We start from the raw sequence: 17,500 nt of genomic DNA, 5'->3' as shown, positions 1-17,500 counted from the left end.
CAGAAAATCTCTCTTTTTCTCTTTTTCTCTCTCTCTTCTCTCTTTCTCTTTCTCTTTCTTTGTGTGTGTGTGTGTGTGTGTGTGTGTGTGTGTGTGTGTGTGTAATGTATCTTGGAGGTCTTATATATTAGAGATCATATGACAATAAGCTCCCATTGATAGTTTTATTTTTTGGTCAATTTATTGAGTACCTTTTGAAAGTCAGAGGTTAATGTGCATCACTACATCCCCTACAATCAAAATCCATAATTTAATTATAAACAGTGTCAAGAAGCAACATGTGAAAAAATAATTTTTATTTATTTATAAGCATGGCTTCAGAATTACTGAAAGAATTAAACTTTGAGTTTATCTTGATTTTAGGGAATGCAAGAAGCCATTCTTCAACATTGGTGGATGTAGTGTAAGTACAAGGTATCTCATAAAATATAGTATCATTACACACACATAACCTTTGCAATTCGCTGACTCTCTGTATTAATTTTTCTTTTAAGATGCAGAGAACATGGAAGAGAGAACTCTTGTTCTGTCCCCAGTGGCAAGGACATACAGCTGAATTCAACTAGCTGATGTCTACAGAGATTCTTAGTCATCCAGATCATGGTCATCCCAAAGGTGCTTTTTTCAAGAGACAACTGGACTTTCTGGTTTTGCTATGAAGACGTTTCACTTCTCATCCATTTCCCACCATCCAGTCAGACCTGAAGAAGCTTCTTGGATGAGAAGCAAAATGTCTTCAAAGAAAAACCAGAAAGTCCAGTTGCCTCTTGAAAAAAGCACCTTTCGGTCAACATACTGATGTATAAGTCTTAAGGTAGATAAGGTAAAAATAATAATGATTTCCAGGAGCTCTTAATTTCTTGCCCAAGTAGCTTGTAACTTGACATTAGGTCAACTAATTAGACATCATGTTCTCCATTAATGGTTTTACATTTCTGTTTCAATGTTAACAAAAAATTGGTTGTGATGCCTATACCCTGAAATTGTTCTTTCCAGAAGATTCACGTGCCCACCTTTCTAATTGTTCTGAAAAGCTATAAATCTAACTTTTATTTTTCAAGCAGTTATTAAGCATTTTTGTTCTTTCTGTAGTTTAAGGATTAGCATCGTGTCTTCTCATTTTTATTGTATTATTTGTTCTGCTGTGAAAGATCATCTATGTGGCAAAAAGTGGCCTATTAATGGTATAAATAAACATCGTTTTTACCACACACACAAAAAACCAGTGCTGAATTTAATATAATGTTTTCTTCAACTCCCAAAGGAAGATTAGGCAGGGAAAAACCCCTCTGATCTGTATTATCTGAAAACCATTACTACATTGTCAGTGACAACTTTTCTATTTTAAATATAAATTATTTGGGGAAAATGTTATCTCTTTTTCAGTAAAATGTAACATGTATTGCTTCATACTATTAGAAATATATCCATTATTACTCTACAGATTTGTTAGGTATCAGTGGCTCTTTCAATAAAAGTAACTGGGATTGGATTTGGCCTTAAGTAAATCCTAGATAAATATCAGATGTTAGATACTTGAATATGCAACCTGCAGTGGTTGACAATGTTTTATTTTAGAGAATTGAAATTATTTTTCATCTTTGTAGTCTAACATTTTTAGGAAAAAAAGGATGAGGAGACATAGTGCCTTAATATGCTGCATTAAGGCCCAGTCCAGTGAGTTGTGCAAACTCATAGTAAATTCTTTACAAAAACTACCATTGATCATGTTTTAAGGTCTATGCAAACTTACATGCATAATGTATATTTTTCCCGATGATTTCAAAAAAGCCAAAGTGAAAGAAAATCGAACTGAAACAGAAAAAGCTATTAGCAAATAAATAGAAAAGAACAGAAAAGGGCTGAACGTTGCAGATGTTATATCTTATAAGAAATGTAAGTCAAAAGCAAATAAGGAAGGAACAACCTTCTTTTTAAAGTGGAATCGGAAAAGCTAATGCATTTTAATGGGATGAATCCGGAGGACAAAGAACCCATGAAAAATAAATAAATATGGTCGTGTGTGTGGAAAAAAATGGTGCAAAGAAAGCATTGCAAATTAAAAAGCCATGTAAATGTGTGCCTACCATTTTCCAGATAAGAAGGGGCCGTACCTTCTGAGGGGTCAAGGCGGCGAGCCCGCCTTCCATGTTTGGAGTTGTTGTGTACAAACATGTTGTCTGAGACAGCCAGAACATGGCCATCCACATTGACTGTTGTTGATACAACAACCTAGGAGGGAAAGAAAGAAAAGAAAGACATTTCTTTTTTTTTTTTTGAAGCATACAGACTCTGAAAATGGGGTGCACCTATTGCAATAAACATCATGGTGAAAAAATGTATAATGTAGCATGCTATTTTTATGAACACAGTGTTATTCATAGATGCAATTCACTTGCTTTTTTTTTTTTTTTTTTGGTTATCGCTGGAGATTTTCCTACACACAATTCCCCTCCCTTCTTCAACACCCTCCGCACTAATTAGAGTTTAATCTCCTATTATGCTAACAAATGAATTCAATTCTAGGAAAATATTCTTCTAGTCATTTGTTTCAGAAACACCCCTCTAACCACTCATTTTAAAAGCTACTGTTTTGATTGATCTGTTGATATATTGATTAGATAGTTTATCTAATTAAAATTTGTACACTTGAGACTGTCTTCAAATGAAGAATTGTGAGCACTCCAAGTCAAAGGGGAAAATACTTCATAAATTAGTAGCTATGTGTAATTTTCTGCTGTTCTCTTCAAAAATGATCTTTAGGTCATTTTTGCTATCGTATTTACAAGGCAATCTTATAAAGAGATGTTATGGGACAAGGAATTTCCAAAAATAGAAAAATTACCTCATTTAAAGTCTGAAAAGAAAAAAAAGAAATGGTTCTCCCTTCCATTGTAATAAACATTACTATTACTGGGTCTGGTATAATTTGTCACATAATACAGAAATATTTTGGGATACAGGATGCCTTTGTTTTTATAGATCCGGCTTTTTAGCTTCTCCATGCAACTCACACGGAACACATTTTTTTGTGCTTTCTAGAATTTGAGTAAAGAAATCCAGAACAGATATTTAAACCTTCCTTGAGATTATATGATTGTAGCTATTCTAGTGCACCATCAAAATATCCTAAAATATGACTGCTCTAACAGATTCATTAGCAAGGTAGAAACAGATGTTTATATCCCTTCATCATCATCTCTTTTTTTTGAAGAATATGCCTTCTTTCTGCATGCAGTAGAAAAATATTCTTTCTAGCTATATACAATTATCACACATCAAGTGAGGTCTAGGAGACCATTGGATCTTTGAGATCCAAATATTTTCTCACTTTTTTCCCCATTCAATTATCAGAATCAGATTTCAGGCAAATTCTAAATTTCTGTTTTTCGTCATTCTGAGCGGGAAAAAGATTCACAAAATGCTATGAAAAGGACCAAGAGGAGATTAAACTATGTTGGATTAGCACATCTTGTCAGAACAATTCACCAAACAGAACAGATCAGCAAAGGGAGAAGTGATCAATCGCTCTCCAAAGAACTTTCAGAGGTTCTTTGCAGATGACAGTAAGCTGGCAAGAATAGCCAACACCACAGAAAACAAGCTCAGAGTCCAAAAAGATCTTGACAGACTTGAACAATGGCCCCTAGCCTACAAAATGAAATTTAATGTGGAGAAAAGCAAAGTTTTACATCTAGCAGGAAAAACCAAAGGTACAAGTACAGATTAGGTGAAACCTGGCTCAGAAACAGTAACTGTGAGACAGACCTTGGAGTCCTAGGGGATGATCACTTAAACATGAGTCAGCAGTGTGCGGCAGCAGTTAAAAAAGCTAACACAATCCTTGGTTGTATAAAGAGAGGCATAGAATCAAAAACACGTGAAGTATCAGTACTGCTTTATAAAGCCTTAGTAAGACCACACCTGGAGTATTGCAACCAGTTTTGGTCACCACATTACAAAAAAAGATGTTGAGACTTTGGAAAAAGTGCAAAGAAGAGCAACTAAGATGATTAAGGGCCTAGTGAAAAAACATATGAAGAACAGTTGCAGGAATTGAATATGACCAGTCTTGAGTAAATAAGGATTAGGGGTGACATGATAGCAGTATTCCAGTATTTGAGGGAATTCCACAAAGTATCAGAAGGCAAGACAAGAAACAATGGTTGGAAACTAGTCAAGGAGAGAAATAACCTGGAATTAAGGAGAAACTTCCTAACTGAGGACAATTAACCGGTGGAACAGATTGCCTTCAGAAGTTGTGGCCCTTCATCACTGCAGGTTTTTAAGAAAAGACTTGACAGCCACCTGTCTGAAATGGTATAGGGTCTCTTGCTTGATCAGGGGATTGGACTAGAAGACCTCCAAGGTCCCTTCCATCTCTATTCTGGTTGATTGAATGCATTCTTAATGTCTGATAACGAATGTTTTCTGCAACTGAAAACAGCATATTGAATATCAAAAATGTCACTTCTAATTCAGAAAGTAGACATAATCAACTTAATTCATATGTTGATGACAATAACTTTTCCTTTTTTAATCTTTAATTGGAACTCTTCTATTTCCAGGTTCAGAAGCACACTGACCAACCATACTAAATAGATCCAAACCTGTCTATTACTACCCTGTTTCCCTGAAAATAAGACATCCCCTGATAATAAGCCCAACCGGGCTTTTGAGCGCATGCACTAAAATAAGCCCCCCTGCAAATAAGCTCTCCCTGAAAATATTTAACTGCATGCACAACCGGTCCCCATCATTTCCTCTGGTTAGGGTTAGGGAGACAGAACTGGAAATCAGGTAAGATGGCATGTCTTGCTCCACATACCCCAAACTAATAAGACCTCCCCAAAAATAAGGCCCAAACGCTTATTTCGGGGTTCAAAAAAATATAAGACAGGCTCTTATTTTCTGGAAAACACGGTGTTGCTGTGTCCACCACAGGAAAATGGTGAATAAGGCTTTCTGACTGTTTCTTAGCACAAATTTTAAAATGAATACTTACAAAAATGAAAATTCTTGCATTAACATCTATTCATTAGATGTTAGGTGCCATTCTACTGTAATGATGAATTAATTATCATTATAATGAAAAGCCTTTTCTTTTGCATCCACATATACACTTATAAGATACTTTCATATGTTGTATTTATTGTAAGGATCCTATATGTGCTTATAAGTCTACAAATTAAACTTAAAGAATTATATCAAAAAGTGAGACAGAAACTTCAGTGACAACAATGTGTATAGTAGTTAAGGTATTAGATTAGGACCAAAAAAATCCAGATGCACCTTCAACCATGGATACTCATAGAGAGATGAAATGAATGGAACCATACCCTTATTCTCTATCCAAATACCTTACAGCAGGGGTCTCCAGCCCCGGTCCGCGGCCAGTACTGGTCAGTGGCCTGTAGGGAACTGGCCCACACAAGCAGCAGGAATGTGCACAAAGCTTCATTTGCACATGCACAGGATCTAGGGTGCATGCACGAACTATCCCTCCCCCTCTGCCACTGCCCGCACCAATCCGTGGAGCCAGAAAAGTTGGGAACTGCTACCTTACAGAATTGTTGTCAGTCTGTATTGCCTTGAGATCCTAGAGATAAGGTAGGATATTAATCTAACATATACATTTTAAAAAATGCTTCATTACTCCTATACTGTCATTTTCCTAAGTTTCTGTGGTTATTTTTCTAATGGACCACTTCTTGTTTTTCTAGTGCATGATTGGGGAAGGTTCTATGCGTATTGACAAAATCACAGGTTTCTTGAAAGAAAAGAAAGGAAGAAAGGAACAACTTACAATGGTATCACAGATAAATTAATGCAATATATACTTTCCCTTTGGAAACCAGTGAGTACAAGGCATCAGATGTAAATTCTTTTGTATTTTCAATGTTTTAGATCACCTTTGATCCTGTTTTTTTCCACATGCTCTAATTAGCTATCAGCTATTATAGCACCTTCTCCTGTATATTCGGCCTCCTCTGAGGCAGCCATCTGTGTTCCCCTTGAGAAAAGCCTGAGGGTGTTTCTCTAGAAGTCTCTGATTCTGCAGCCTGCACTGTTTTCTCAGGGGGGAAGAAGCAAAACAACTCCCCACCCACCCCCAAAAAAACCACACATGCACAGACTGTATTGTTTGTCTAGGTTATCCATTTTAAAGGACTCACACTCTTAACTATTTACAACATTTTAAATTTCATCCTTACCTTAGTAGGCTAATGATTTTTAGCTTTTGTGAGTTAAAAGGTGATTGGTACACCCGATCCACATAAAGTGTTTTTAGAACTGAATTGTCAGAACAATTGTCCATAGAATGAAACATATTAAGTACAGTTCAGAGTTTTTGCCTCATTTTTTTCCCTAATTGATGCACCCAAAATATAATTCGTAAAGGATAGTCTTTAAAATAGACACTATAAATATGTCACTGAGTAATGATATGAGGAGGAGGGGGATGGTGTTGTCCACAAAAGTATATTTTCATTCTCCTTAGTTTTATTTGGTTGGCTCGTTTTTGCAGTGCATCTAATAAAAGTGCCGCCACATATATTTTTAAAACAGGTTTAAAATCTTGTTTAAGACCTGACATCCTGTTAAATCTACTTAAACATTGTAAGAAGCCGGCTTATTATCTAAGGAAGCTGAAGGGAGACTTTCTAGGAGTTCTCTTGCAACTATATGATTACCTATGACTGGGTGAGACAAGTGGATTTTTCTACTAATTCCAGATTTTAAATTTAGGTAATGCCAATTTCAAAGACTTTATTTGCCCTTTAAAATGTATGTGGTAGGTCTATCAATTGGAAAAAAAGTAAAAGAAAAATCTTCAGTTAATCCAAGAAGTCTTTGCTTAATGACTAGTCACTGAATGACCATCCAAAGTTATGACAGCCTTGGAAAGGGTGCTTTGCAATCTGTACAGCATTTCCAACCATTGTAAAATGTGGCACTGACCTTCCCTGTGATCATGTGACCACATGCCGGGCTCTAAGCAACCAGCTCACATTTATAACCAGCTGCAATGTCCTGTGGTCATATGATCACTAGTTGCAACTTTTTTACCATTTTTCATCCGGAAACACTAATTGCATGTGGTGGATTAGTTTAATAACTATGTGGTTCAATTAACTACTATGGTGAGTCACTTTACAACAGTTGTAAAAATGGTCATAAAATCAAATTAGGTCATGTGGTGACACGATTATCAACTGCCCTGAATTATAAACAAAATGAATAGTTATATTGAATTGGGAAACTATGCCTATCTATCCTCTGCTATAGCCTTTAATAATTCTGCTATAGCCTTTAATAATAATAATAGGTGGCTCAGTAGCTAAGACACTGAGCTTGTCGATCAGAAAGGTCAGCAGTGTGATGGTTCAAATCCCTAGTATAGGTCTCCTGCAAGAGCAGGGGGTTGGACTAGATGACCTCCAAGGTCCCTTCCAACTCTGTTACTGTGATTATTAATTCTGTTGTTCTATTATGTTATTTTTAACATTTTTCTTAATTTCTCGCATTTAGTGAAATAAATTATCTATTAAAGACATAAACGGTTCTATAGTTGTTTGGAAAACAAGGTAGATTTGGAAAACAATTTTACTTCTCTCATATTAATATTTTTAAAAATACTACATAAAAATTACAGTGATGAATCCAATTTTCAAGAAATTCTATTTTTTTTCTACAGAAATTATATTTTATCACAATTTTTTGTGTGAAAAATACACTAATTCAATAGCATTGACAAAGTTCTGAAGTTAGGAAAATTATTATCAGATATTTCTAAGTGCTTAGAGTTTATTGCAAGGAGAGATATTCCTGCTTAGGTCTATTCAGATCCTCATAAATGAAATAACTAAAATAGGAGTTGGAAGAACAAGGTAGAGTTTCTGTTTCTCTCCTGAACTACAACTGAAAATATAACTTGCAATTAAATTATAAAATAATTATGGGGGAAATGACAAACCTTGGTTAAATTTGCTGCCTTGAGTGTTCTTTCCAAAATGAGTGTATTAGTGAAATAAAATAATAGGCTATCCCTCTGTAAAATCATTACAAATCCTCTGTATGTAATTTTAATTCTTTTTTAAAACAGTACCTGGAATCTTCGCATATCTCGTGGGTTTCCTGCATTCTTCAAACAGTTTTGATTGCACTTGAGGAAAAACTTTAGAAAAAATCTACAAAAATACAAAATTAGAATTTGTTAGAAAGATTAGGCATTAAGAATAAATGTTTAAGCATGTAACATATTGCTACATATTGCAAGTGATGCATAGCTGAAAATATATCTTATTAATGTAAAATAGTAATATATTTAAATTCTTCTTATAGCAACAATATATATGAACATTCTTTATTTGAGCAAAGGATGGACTTAACCATCAAAAGGTGCAGTTCAGTGCAGATCTGTTTAATAATATTAATATTGCAATCCTGATAATGTTTATGCAGATGTAGACATGATTCAGATTTCAGAATATCTATAATTTTATACCTCCGTATTCAAGAATAAGTCCCACATAATTCAGCAAGATTAATTTTATCTGAATATATTGTGTTAGTATAGAAACAGAAACCAAAATAAAATGAACGGCTGGAGTACTTTAAATTGTTATAGAGTCTTACAATTTTCTACATGCTTTAGTCAAGAATTATAGATGACCCAATTGCTGCATAATATGAAATCTGCTTCCTAAAACGTGGAAAAATGAATTTAGTTTCTTTCATTCAGAAGGGGTTTATCCCTATGAATAAGTCTCCAAAATTTCAGCATTCAAAGTTCAAAGGTAAACCAAAAAAATAAACAAAACTTTTGATTTAGCAATTCCTGATGAAGAAGACAAATTGAGAACTGGTGTTTTGTTTTGTTTTTTTATAACCCTGAATCCCAGCTAAATCCCAACACAGTAAATCTATCAGCTGAATCAACAACAACATATAAGCCAGGATCTCCTTAACTCAAAGGCCTCCATTCTGGAAACCCAGTAGGTATGATTTTCGAGCCATATTACTTTCCGAAAAACTAGCTCCTTTTACCTCAGGAACATCAGAAAGCTGACTGAGAAATAATGAAGCGTAGAGTCCAGGCTATAAACATTTAAGGCTGTCCATTTTTTCTGGATGACATTTTCTGGCCAAAGGCTTTAGATGAGCTCCATATTTTGCTGAAGTTAAGTCATCAGTCTGGAACTCTGCAAAGTCCTGCAACATTAGTCTGATCCACCCTGCTAGCTAATTGAATTCTTTTAAATTAAAATTAGGTATGACAAGACATGTTTTCCATCACAATTATAATGGAAGGGCAAGTTTAGGATTTCCCTCCTTTACCACAATCTGAATAAAACATTGTCTCTTGCTTCACTTGACCTTAAAAAACCCCCGAATTATTTCCAATTTCCCAAACTTTCCTTCATTTTGTGGTTCTTACAAAAATTGTTCCCTGTAATTAGTAGCATTGTTTTAATTTTTTGAAAACAGACCTGTATATTTCACATTTTAGTAGTGTGTGTGTGTGTGGGGGGAATTATTTTGATACTTGTGACATTAACTATCACACACACTTTTTTTGGGGAGGGTATGCCACTCAGAGTCACATTGCATGAGTCACATAAATGCAATACATATAAACATTTTCTAACATTTAGTCTTAAAATAAGCCATATTCAGTTCTATGTCAAAGTTAAGGTAGGACACTTCGATCCACGCAAGATTCAGTAAACGAGTGGAAGTTGTTTTTTCAAAACCAATATATGTTTCAGCTTCTAAGTATTTATTGCATCAAAATGTAACAATATGAGAAACAAATTATGCTACTACAACGCAACCACAGAAAATGCCTAATTCTCCATTAAGATATGTAGACATTTTGATTTCCTGGTGTTCTCAACAATATGCACAGCATTTAATTGTTTATGAATCCCCCTGATCCTCCCACATTTCTCTGAATAAATCCATGAGTTGTATCACAACTGTCACATTCATAGTAGCGCTACTGAAGAAGATAAATGGACAGCCACTGAAATGTGCTTGAAGTATCTATACTTATAAAATCTGAGCATCAAAATTTGATGCATTTGGACAATCCCTGGGGAGAAAGTCCCAACTCTTTAAATGGCCATAAACAAATGCTGTCACCTAATCCAAACCATGGTGAGGTTGACCTTGTAAGGCCCAATAGTTGTTCCTAGAAAATGCTGAGGTGGGGGGGGAACCATGGAAACAAGAGTGGGACATTTTGAAAGGCAAGAGTCAGTTTGGTATAGCAATTAAGGCATCAGGCTAGAAACATAGGGGCTTATGAATTCTAGTCCCACCTTAAATGTGAAACCAGCCAGGTGATCTTGGGACAGTTATTCTTTCTCAGCCCTAGGAAGGAAGCAATGGCAAACCACTTCCAAAATCTTGCCAAAAAGTGGCAGTAACTTGTCCAGGCAATTGCTAGGAGTCAACACAGATTTGAAGGTACCAGGAATGAATGAATGAATGAATCTGAAGGTAATATGTTTGCAAGATTGTCAGTCTTAATCTTTAGAATCTCAAGACATAGATTGGGAAGGGTCCTGTACTGGGCTCAGAGGATAATACTAATAATATTATTATTAGATCTAACAATAATGTTTTCCCCTGAAATTGAGTTCCTAGCCTGAAGAGTACCTGAAGGAATTTTTGGTGGAGGGCATCACTGAGTCCAACATCTGGCAGTAGCACAGACGGCAAGTAAATAAAAAGATTGGTATAGTGGTACCTAGCTACTCAACTGTTTTGAAACTCATCAATTTTGTACTCAACACATTTTAATGCAACACTAGACCATTAAGCACAGTTAAGTATTGTATGGTCTTAAAGCAGTTTTCTAAAACTTGGTATATTACTTTTCAATTTAAAAAGTCAAACATCTCTATGAACTATAATTGAGCATGAAGTATCTATTCCATTATTGAGTTATTGCATTTTCCAAACTTTAAAAAAATGTGATAGGAAGAGAAGGAATCATACAAATCAACTGGGCCTTTTGTTCTTGACTTCTTATTCAGTGACCAAGAAAGCAGTTTTTTGAATACATATACCGTAGCTTGGAAGTGAGTTCCTTTTCTTTTGAAATCATAATCAATATGGCAGTGTCTATGAGAATTCATATTGATTCCTTTCACTTGATGCAAATATTCAGAGGAAAAAATAAATAAAACTGATGAACTTTTTTCCTATATCAGTTTTGCTCACACCCTACCCTGTCTGCAGGTCTTTCAAAAAAATAAATAAATATTGAGAATAATTTGAGAGAGCATTTATTGGAGAAGATTAACTGCCCTTAGAAAAATCTATGGAATTATAGGAAGATATATACTATGGTTATTTCTCCCTTTGCTTGTTGTTTACTCACAATGGGAAGAGTGTTTGTTGCTGACTCCAATCTTTCTTAGAGAAATCTTTTATTGAAAATTAATCAGCTTCTGCTCAAATGCCACCTGTTGATCTATTGCCTTACCAAACATAACCTCTTTTTCTTGCCCTATCATTTGCTGATAGATTTCTAATAAGAATAGTAAAAAATAGGTTCTTGGGAAGAACTTTATCTAAAGAACTTGCAGCTTGCAACTGCACATTGCTGTGAAAAAGATCATCATAATTTATTCATTAATTACAATATGTTATTATGGGATATCAAGTGGATGTCAGTACTTAGTGATTAACTAGACAGATTTGCCATGTACCAATTTTCACAGAAATGGTCGAAATATGAAACTTATTATAGAAATTAGAAAAATATGCAGGACAGTGAATGTAATTTATGAAAGGCTGAGGTCAAAAACCTTTGGAAGAGGATAGATTATTAAGAGAAAAGGAGCTTCCTCTTATTTTAATTAATAATTTCTAAATCATTATTTTACGCTTATCTTGAATAAGACCCTAAACATCTTACCATATTCTGAAAAGGGAATTGAGAATAGAATTAGGATGCTCAAGATGAAATGTATCCCCCCCTCCAAACTCTCTTGTAAACTTTAGGAAAGAAAATAAATTCCCATGCTCAATATTATATATTTATTTTCAAGGATAAGTAGTTGGGACCGGAACTTCCAGGACTCTGGGATCGTCAAAAATGGCAATCATGTAACTCTGGGATGCTGCCACCATTGTGGGTACATGCTAGTTTTCAAGTGCCCAAACTTCAATCACGTGAGCATGGGGACCCTGAAATGGTCATAAGTGTGAGGACCAGTCATGAGTCACTTTTTTTTCAGCGCCACTGTAACTCATTAAATAAGTTGGTCAAAAGTCAAAGATTATCTGAACCACATGTAGGTCTGAAGCTTCTCTCCCACTAAAGGTTTACATTTCAAGAATTGTTTTCCCTTAAGAATTTCCTTTATAGTGGTATGTTTTATTCAATGGTACCTTCTCCATGTGAAAAATTAAGCTTGTCCACCTACTATTCCTCTTGAGAAACAGCTTAGTTTAAAGTAATTGTAGCTAATCACATTCTGTCTACATGATCTGTTGCTCTAAAGAAAAAAAGCCCATAGAAGAAAAATGACTAAATACTGTGTGTAATGTGTAAAATAATCATATACTATATTATAAATCTGAGAGCAAAAGCAAGCTAAACATTCAACCTATTAATAATGACTTTGATTTGGGAGCAGTCAAATAGATGAATTGAACTAAAGACAAAAATGATGAAAGGTATCATTTGTATTGTATATATAAAATATCCCATATATTTTTTCTACATGATCTATATAATACTTGCACCAGTAGAAAACGCTGCAAATAAGAAGGGCACTGAGTATCTTCTCAGTCTGATGACGAAGAAAAAAGTTAAGGTGTAATTATGATTTATAATTCTTTTCCTCTGTAACTTCCATCCCTTTCATAGCGATGGAGTTAACTGATTTGTAAATGTAGTTTCATAGTTCCATAAATTCTCTCTCTCTTATTTTGAATTATAACTATATCTTTTTGCTAAAGCTAATAGATACATATAGTTCACCTGCCCTTTTGAATTTTTGAGATGATTCTCTTAATAAATGAGTTGTATAGTTCAAGAGAAATAAAACAAATATAGTTCTACAAGACAGTTGGACAGGTCTAGTGGGTTTTTGCATAAGATAAACAAATGGCTTAAATAGGGTTTTTTTTTCTAATTCTGAACTCTTAAATTTTTTTAATTGCCTGTCTCTGAATCTTTTTAATCTTTTTCTTGGTCTGGGTGCTCCAATGCTGATTTTATACATGTAAAGAAGAGTGACAACAACTAAAAGCACAATTGTAATTAACCTAAGAAGGAAAAAATGTAGGACCACACACACACACACAAATCTGATATGGATGCTCAGAAAAAAAGTGAAAATATGAAAAATGAAAGATACATAAGTGAGCAGTGTGATGTGAGCCTCAAAATGGCAAATACAGTTAGAGACTTTATCACAAAACTTTTTATTTTTATTTTATTCAAATAGATTTATATGGCTACCCATCTCACAAAGGTGATTCTGGTGCTTAATAAAGTAGTTAAAAATGCAATATAAAAACAATATAAACAACACACTTCACAGCCATCCTAAATACAGAGTGGCTGTTGAAGACACCTTTCACCAACACTGTGGGCTGAGTTACTTTCGCAACCATCTTGTCCGTAAAATATCCGAATCTTAAAAGGGTTTCTAAAAAGTGAGCAGAGACAAGGCCTAACTAATCTTGGACAGTACAGCACAACTACAGAAAAGGCACAATTCCTAGCTCCTGCCTGATTGACAGGACTCAGAGCTTGCCCTGCTACCCAGGCTAATGGGAGAGTTAGTAACAATGGGAGTAAGTGATCCCTAAAACACAATAGAATTCAATGATTTACATTCTCAGACACACAAATACAGAATTTAAAATTCAGAAGTCTCAATAAAACAGGTATGACTTAAAAAAAACAAAAAAGTCCCAAAAGTATTAATAATGAGAAGAGGATATCACCCAGCTTCTGTATCCCATAGCGACTGCAAGAAACTTGGCAACCTTGTAAGACTGAAATTTCAGAAAGAAGACTAAAATTTCTGATAATTAGGTTTACGAGTGCCAGATGCCATGGCGACACAAGGGGCAGTGCAGCAAAGGAAGGGTTACTGACCTTGCTCACTCTGTATCTGAGCAGAAGCACATGTGATTGTTATGTGGGAGACTAGTATATTTGCCTATAGTCTTCAAAATAAGTGAAAATTTGAACCTAAGTAAAAAAAAAATCTACGTGAGACATTCATGATGTTTTAGAATATCATTTCTGAATTATAGTGAAAACTACTTTATGTAGGTTTGAGCAGATCCCAACTCAAGTATTGCATTTAATTTGGTTATCATATATTAAGGAGTCAGAGAAACTGGAAAAGGTATAGGTATAATAAGGATGATCTGGCCTTCAAACTGAGTCTTATGAGAATTATGGAACTGGGGAAGTTTATCAGAGAAAAGATGACTGAGGAGAGATATGATAGTATCTTCAAGTCCATGAGGAGTATAATACATGAGAAACTGAGTACAAGACAAAGAATAATCTTAAATTACATTGAGACAGGTTCAAGTTGAACGTTAAGACAATTCTCTAAAAATAAAAATAGTTTGCCAGAAGAGCCAAGGTCAAGGGAAGTGATAGGTTTTCTATCATTAGATATATATTCAAGCAGAAGCTGAACAGTTTTTCATCTTAATTTGGATTTCTGCACTGAGCATGATAGTGAACTTAATGGATATTTCTAACTTAACCAGGTCACAGTTAAGATGGTGCAGTTTTATGGTGTCATTATGCCATCGTGAATTCAAGTCTACACTTAAACATTAAAGCCTTCATGTCCATCATAATTTTATGATTCTGTCATGCTTTCAGCAAGCCATAAGAAGTTTGTGCTGTAAATGGACATGAAGTGTAGACTTGAATTCATGATGGGATATTTCACCATAAAACTGTATCATCTTAACCATGACCTGGTTGAGTTGTCATTCCAAGTATCTCCCAGCCCAAAAGAGAAAGGTGAGACTTTATTATATTTAATATCAAAGTATTACTTAGAATTATCTTCATTTTTATTTTATTTTATTTTATTTATTTATTTATTTATTTATTTGTCAAACACAACAATATATATAAGCATGAAATAACCACACAAAATGAATACAACCAAAGGGAACATTAGGACAGGAACGGTAGGCACGCTGGTGCTCTTATGCACGCCCCTTACAGACCTCTTAGGAATGGGGTGAGGTCAACAGTAGACAGTCTTAGGTTAAAGTTTTGGGGATTTTGGGATGAGACCACAGAGTCAGGTAGTGCATTCCAGGCATTAACAACTCTGTTACTGAAGTCATATTTTCTACAATCAAGATTGGAGTGGTTCACTTTAAGTTTGAATCTATTGTGTGCTCGTGTATTGTTGTGGTTGAAGCTGAAGTAGTCTTCGACAGGAAGGACATTGTAGCAGATGATTTTATGAGTTATGCTCATAACTGCCGAAGGCAGCATAATTCTAAATCTAAATCCAGAATTTCAAGTCTGGTGGCATTGTTGCGATCAGAGGAGTGGAGGACTCTTCTTGTAAAATATTTCTGGACACGCTCAATTTTATTAATGTCTGAAATGCAGTGTGGGTTCCAGAGAGATTTTGTTAGCTAATATAATCAAGAGTTTGGAAATTTGGTTACTTGGAATTACCTTCAGTTTCATTTTGGGAGCCGATATAGCTAGAGTTTAGAAAATTGGTTACAATTCAGATGTTGCCTTTTTCTATTTATCCTATATCAAAAAGTAGTTTAAGCATAATTAACTTCTGTCTCATTCTAATATCCTCCAACACACAAACTATAAAAGTCTGTTTCATGTAAAATGGAATAATGAACTGCAGTGTGGTTGTATCAGTTTATATTTTTACTGCCACTTTACACTAGCTGAAGCTTCAATTTATCATTAAATTAAAATGCACTCTAAGTAGAATGCAGAAAAAAGGGAGGAATTTGATAAAGAATACATTTTGAACTCATTCCAAGTCACCACCAATATTGTTTCCTTGGTGCTTGAAAAAACACAATTAACAGTGCTACACTCATTTTTCTCTTACACACACCCAAACACATCACCAGCCTAAAAACCCAAGATTTATAAAGTTTGAATTAAATGGAATGCTGACAGTCCCACTATAAAGACATTATAAAGTCCTCAGTTAGATTCTCCCTTTTTAAGAACAAAATGGACTAAGAGGTGGTTTTAAACGTTTAAACTTTAAAATCAAAATTTTGGTTTTATCTACCAATAAATTAATGAAAAAAACGGAACAGACTAGATATCCTTTAAATAAAACAATATGTAATACTCAAAATATCGACAGAGGTTTGGAAAGCTTTTATTATTTCTAGCCAAACAGATTGATGGAAAGGAATAATATAAAAGTGACTAGGGACTATTGCCTGGCTGCCTGGCTTGGTGGCTGGCTGGCTGTTCATCAGGACCAAAGTTGATGTGATGGAGCTAAAGTTGATATAGAGGCAGGACCCCGTAAAACAAACATTTAATTTGATAATGGCATAGATCAGGCCACTTGCTGCAGAGGAAACCATCACCAAATGCATCAATGCTATATGAGCTATGAGAAAGGTTGTTGGGCAGAAACTGAATTGATGCTGACTTCTCTATTCTAAGCTTCCCAGGCATGTGGCCCAGCAGAACGTCGGCAACCTAGCCTCTGTTTTCTACTACAAAAATATACATTTTATTTATTTTTCTCATTTCTGTACCACCCCTCTCTGTCAAAGAATGCACAGAATGGTACAGGAATAAGATGGAAAGAAATCAAGACAACAAGCTTCTCACAATATCTGTAGGCAGATTTGGGATGCTTTCATAAACATCATTTTAGTTATACAAAAGGACTAATGGGACGAAAAAGGTCTGAAGGGTGACTAGATGACCACAAGTATATTTCCAAACCACAAACATGATAGCCCTAATAGAAGAACTGTATTTAAATAGCTGACTTCTTAAATATAGAACGAAGTAAGGACAGGGATGCGGTGGCTCAGTGCTAAGATGCTGAGCTTGTTGATCAGTTCAGCAGTTCAAATCCCTAGTGCCGCATAACAGGTTGAGCTCCCGTTACTTGTCCCAGCTTCTGCCAACCTAGCAGTTCAAAAGCACATAAAGAATGTAAGTAGAAAAATAGGGACCACCTTTGGTGGGAAGTTAACAGCATTCCATGCACCTTTGGCGTTTAGTCATGCCGGCCACATGACCACGGAGACGTCTTCGGACAGCGCTGGCTCTTCGGCTTTGAAACAGAGATGAGCACCGCCCCCTAGAGTCGGGAACGATTAGCACATATGTGCGAGGGGAACCTTTACCTTTACCTAAGTAAGGACAAATTTTTCTATGTCTTCTGAAGGATGAGTCTTGTTCAAAAGTGGGTGGGGGAGAATCAATTTTCCTCTCAGAAGGATTTTGAGAACTTCATAGGCT

General features: G+C 35.2%; 1 protein-coding gene across 8 annotated transcripts in view; it reads right to left on the bottom strand.

Moving 5' to 3' along the window:
* EBF3 (EBF transcription factor 3) overlaps positions 1-17,500 on the bottom strand; it is a 207,855-nt gene that overhangs the window by 60,813 nt on the left and 129,542 nt on the right. For 5 of the 8 annotated variants that reach the window (XR_009155729.1, XR_009155728.1, XR_009155732.1 and 2 more), the window contains exons 7-8: positions 8,111-8,192; positions 2,088-2,232 (exon numbers count right to left, since the gene is read on the bottom strand). Coding sequence is in view for 2 of the 8 variants with exons in the window: in XM_058188337.1 (XP_058044320.1) it covers positions 2,088-2,232; positions 8,111-8,192 (227 nt within the window). In the remaining 6 variants the exon portion in view is untranslated. The remainder of the gene's footprint in view (positions 1-2,087; positions 2,233-8,110; positions 8,193-17,500) is intronic. The other 3 variants (XR_009155731.1, XR_009155730.1, XR_009155733.1) reach the window with 1 other exon arrangement.

This window comes from Ahaetulla prasina, chromosome 6, assembly GCF_028640845.1.
Source record: "Ahaetulla prasina isolate Xishuangbanna chromosome 6, ASM2864084v1, whole genome shotgun sequence".
Lineage (NCBI taxonomy): Eukaryota > Metazoa > Chordata > Lepidosauria > Squamata > Colubridae > Ahaetulla > Ahaetulla prasina.
Note: the sequence above shows the minus strand (reverse complement) of the source record. Positions and strands in the feature narration are given on the sequence as shown.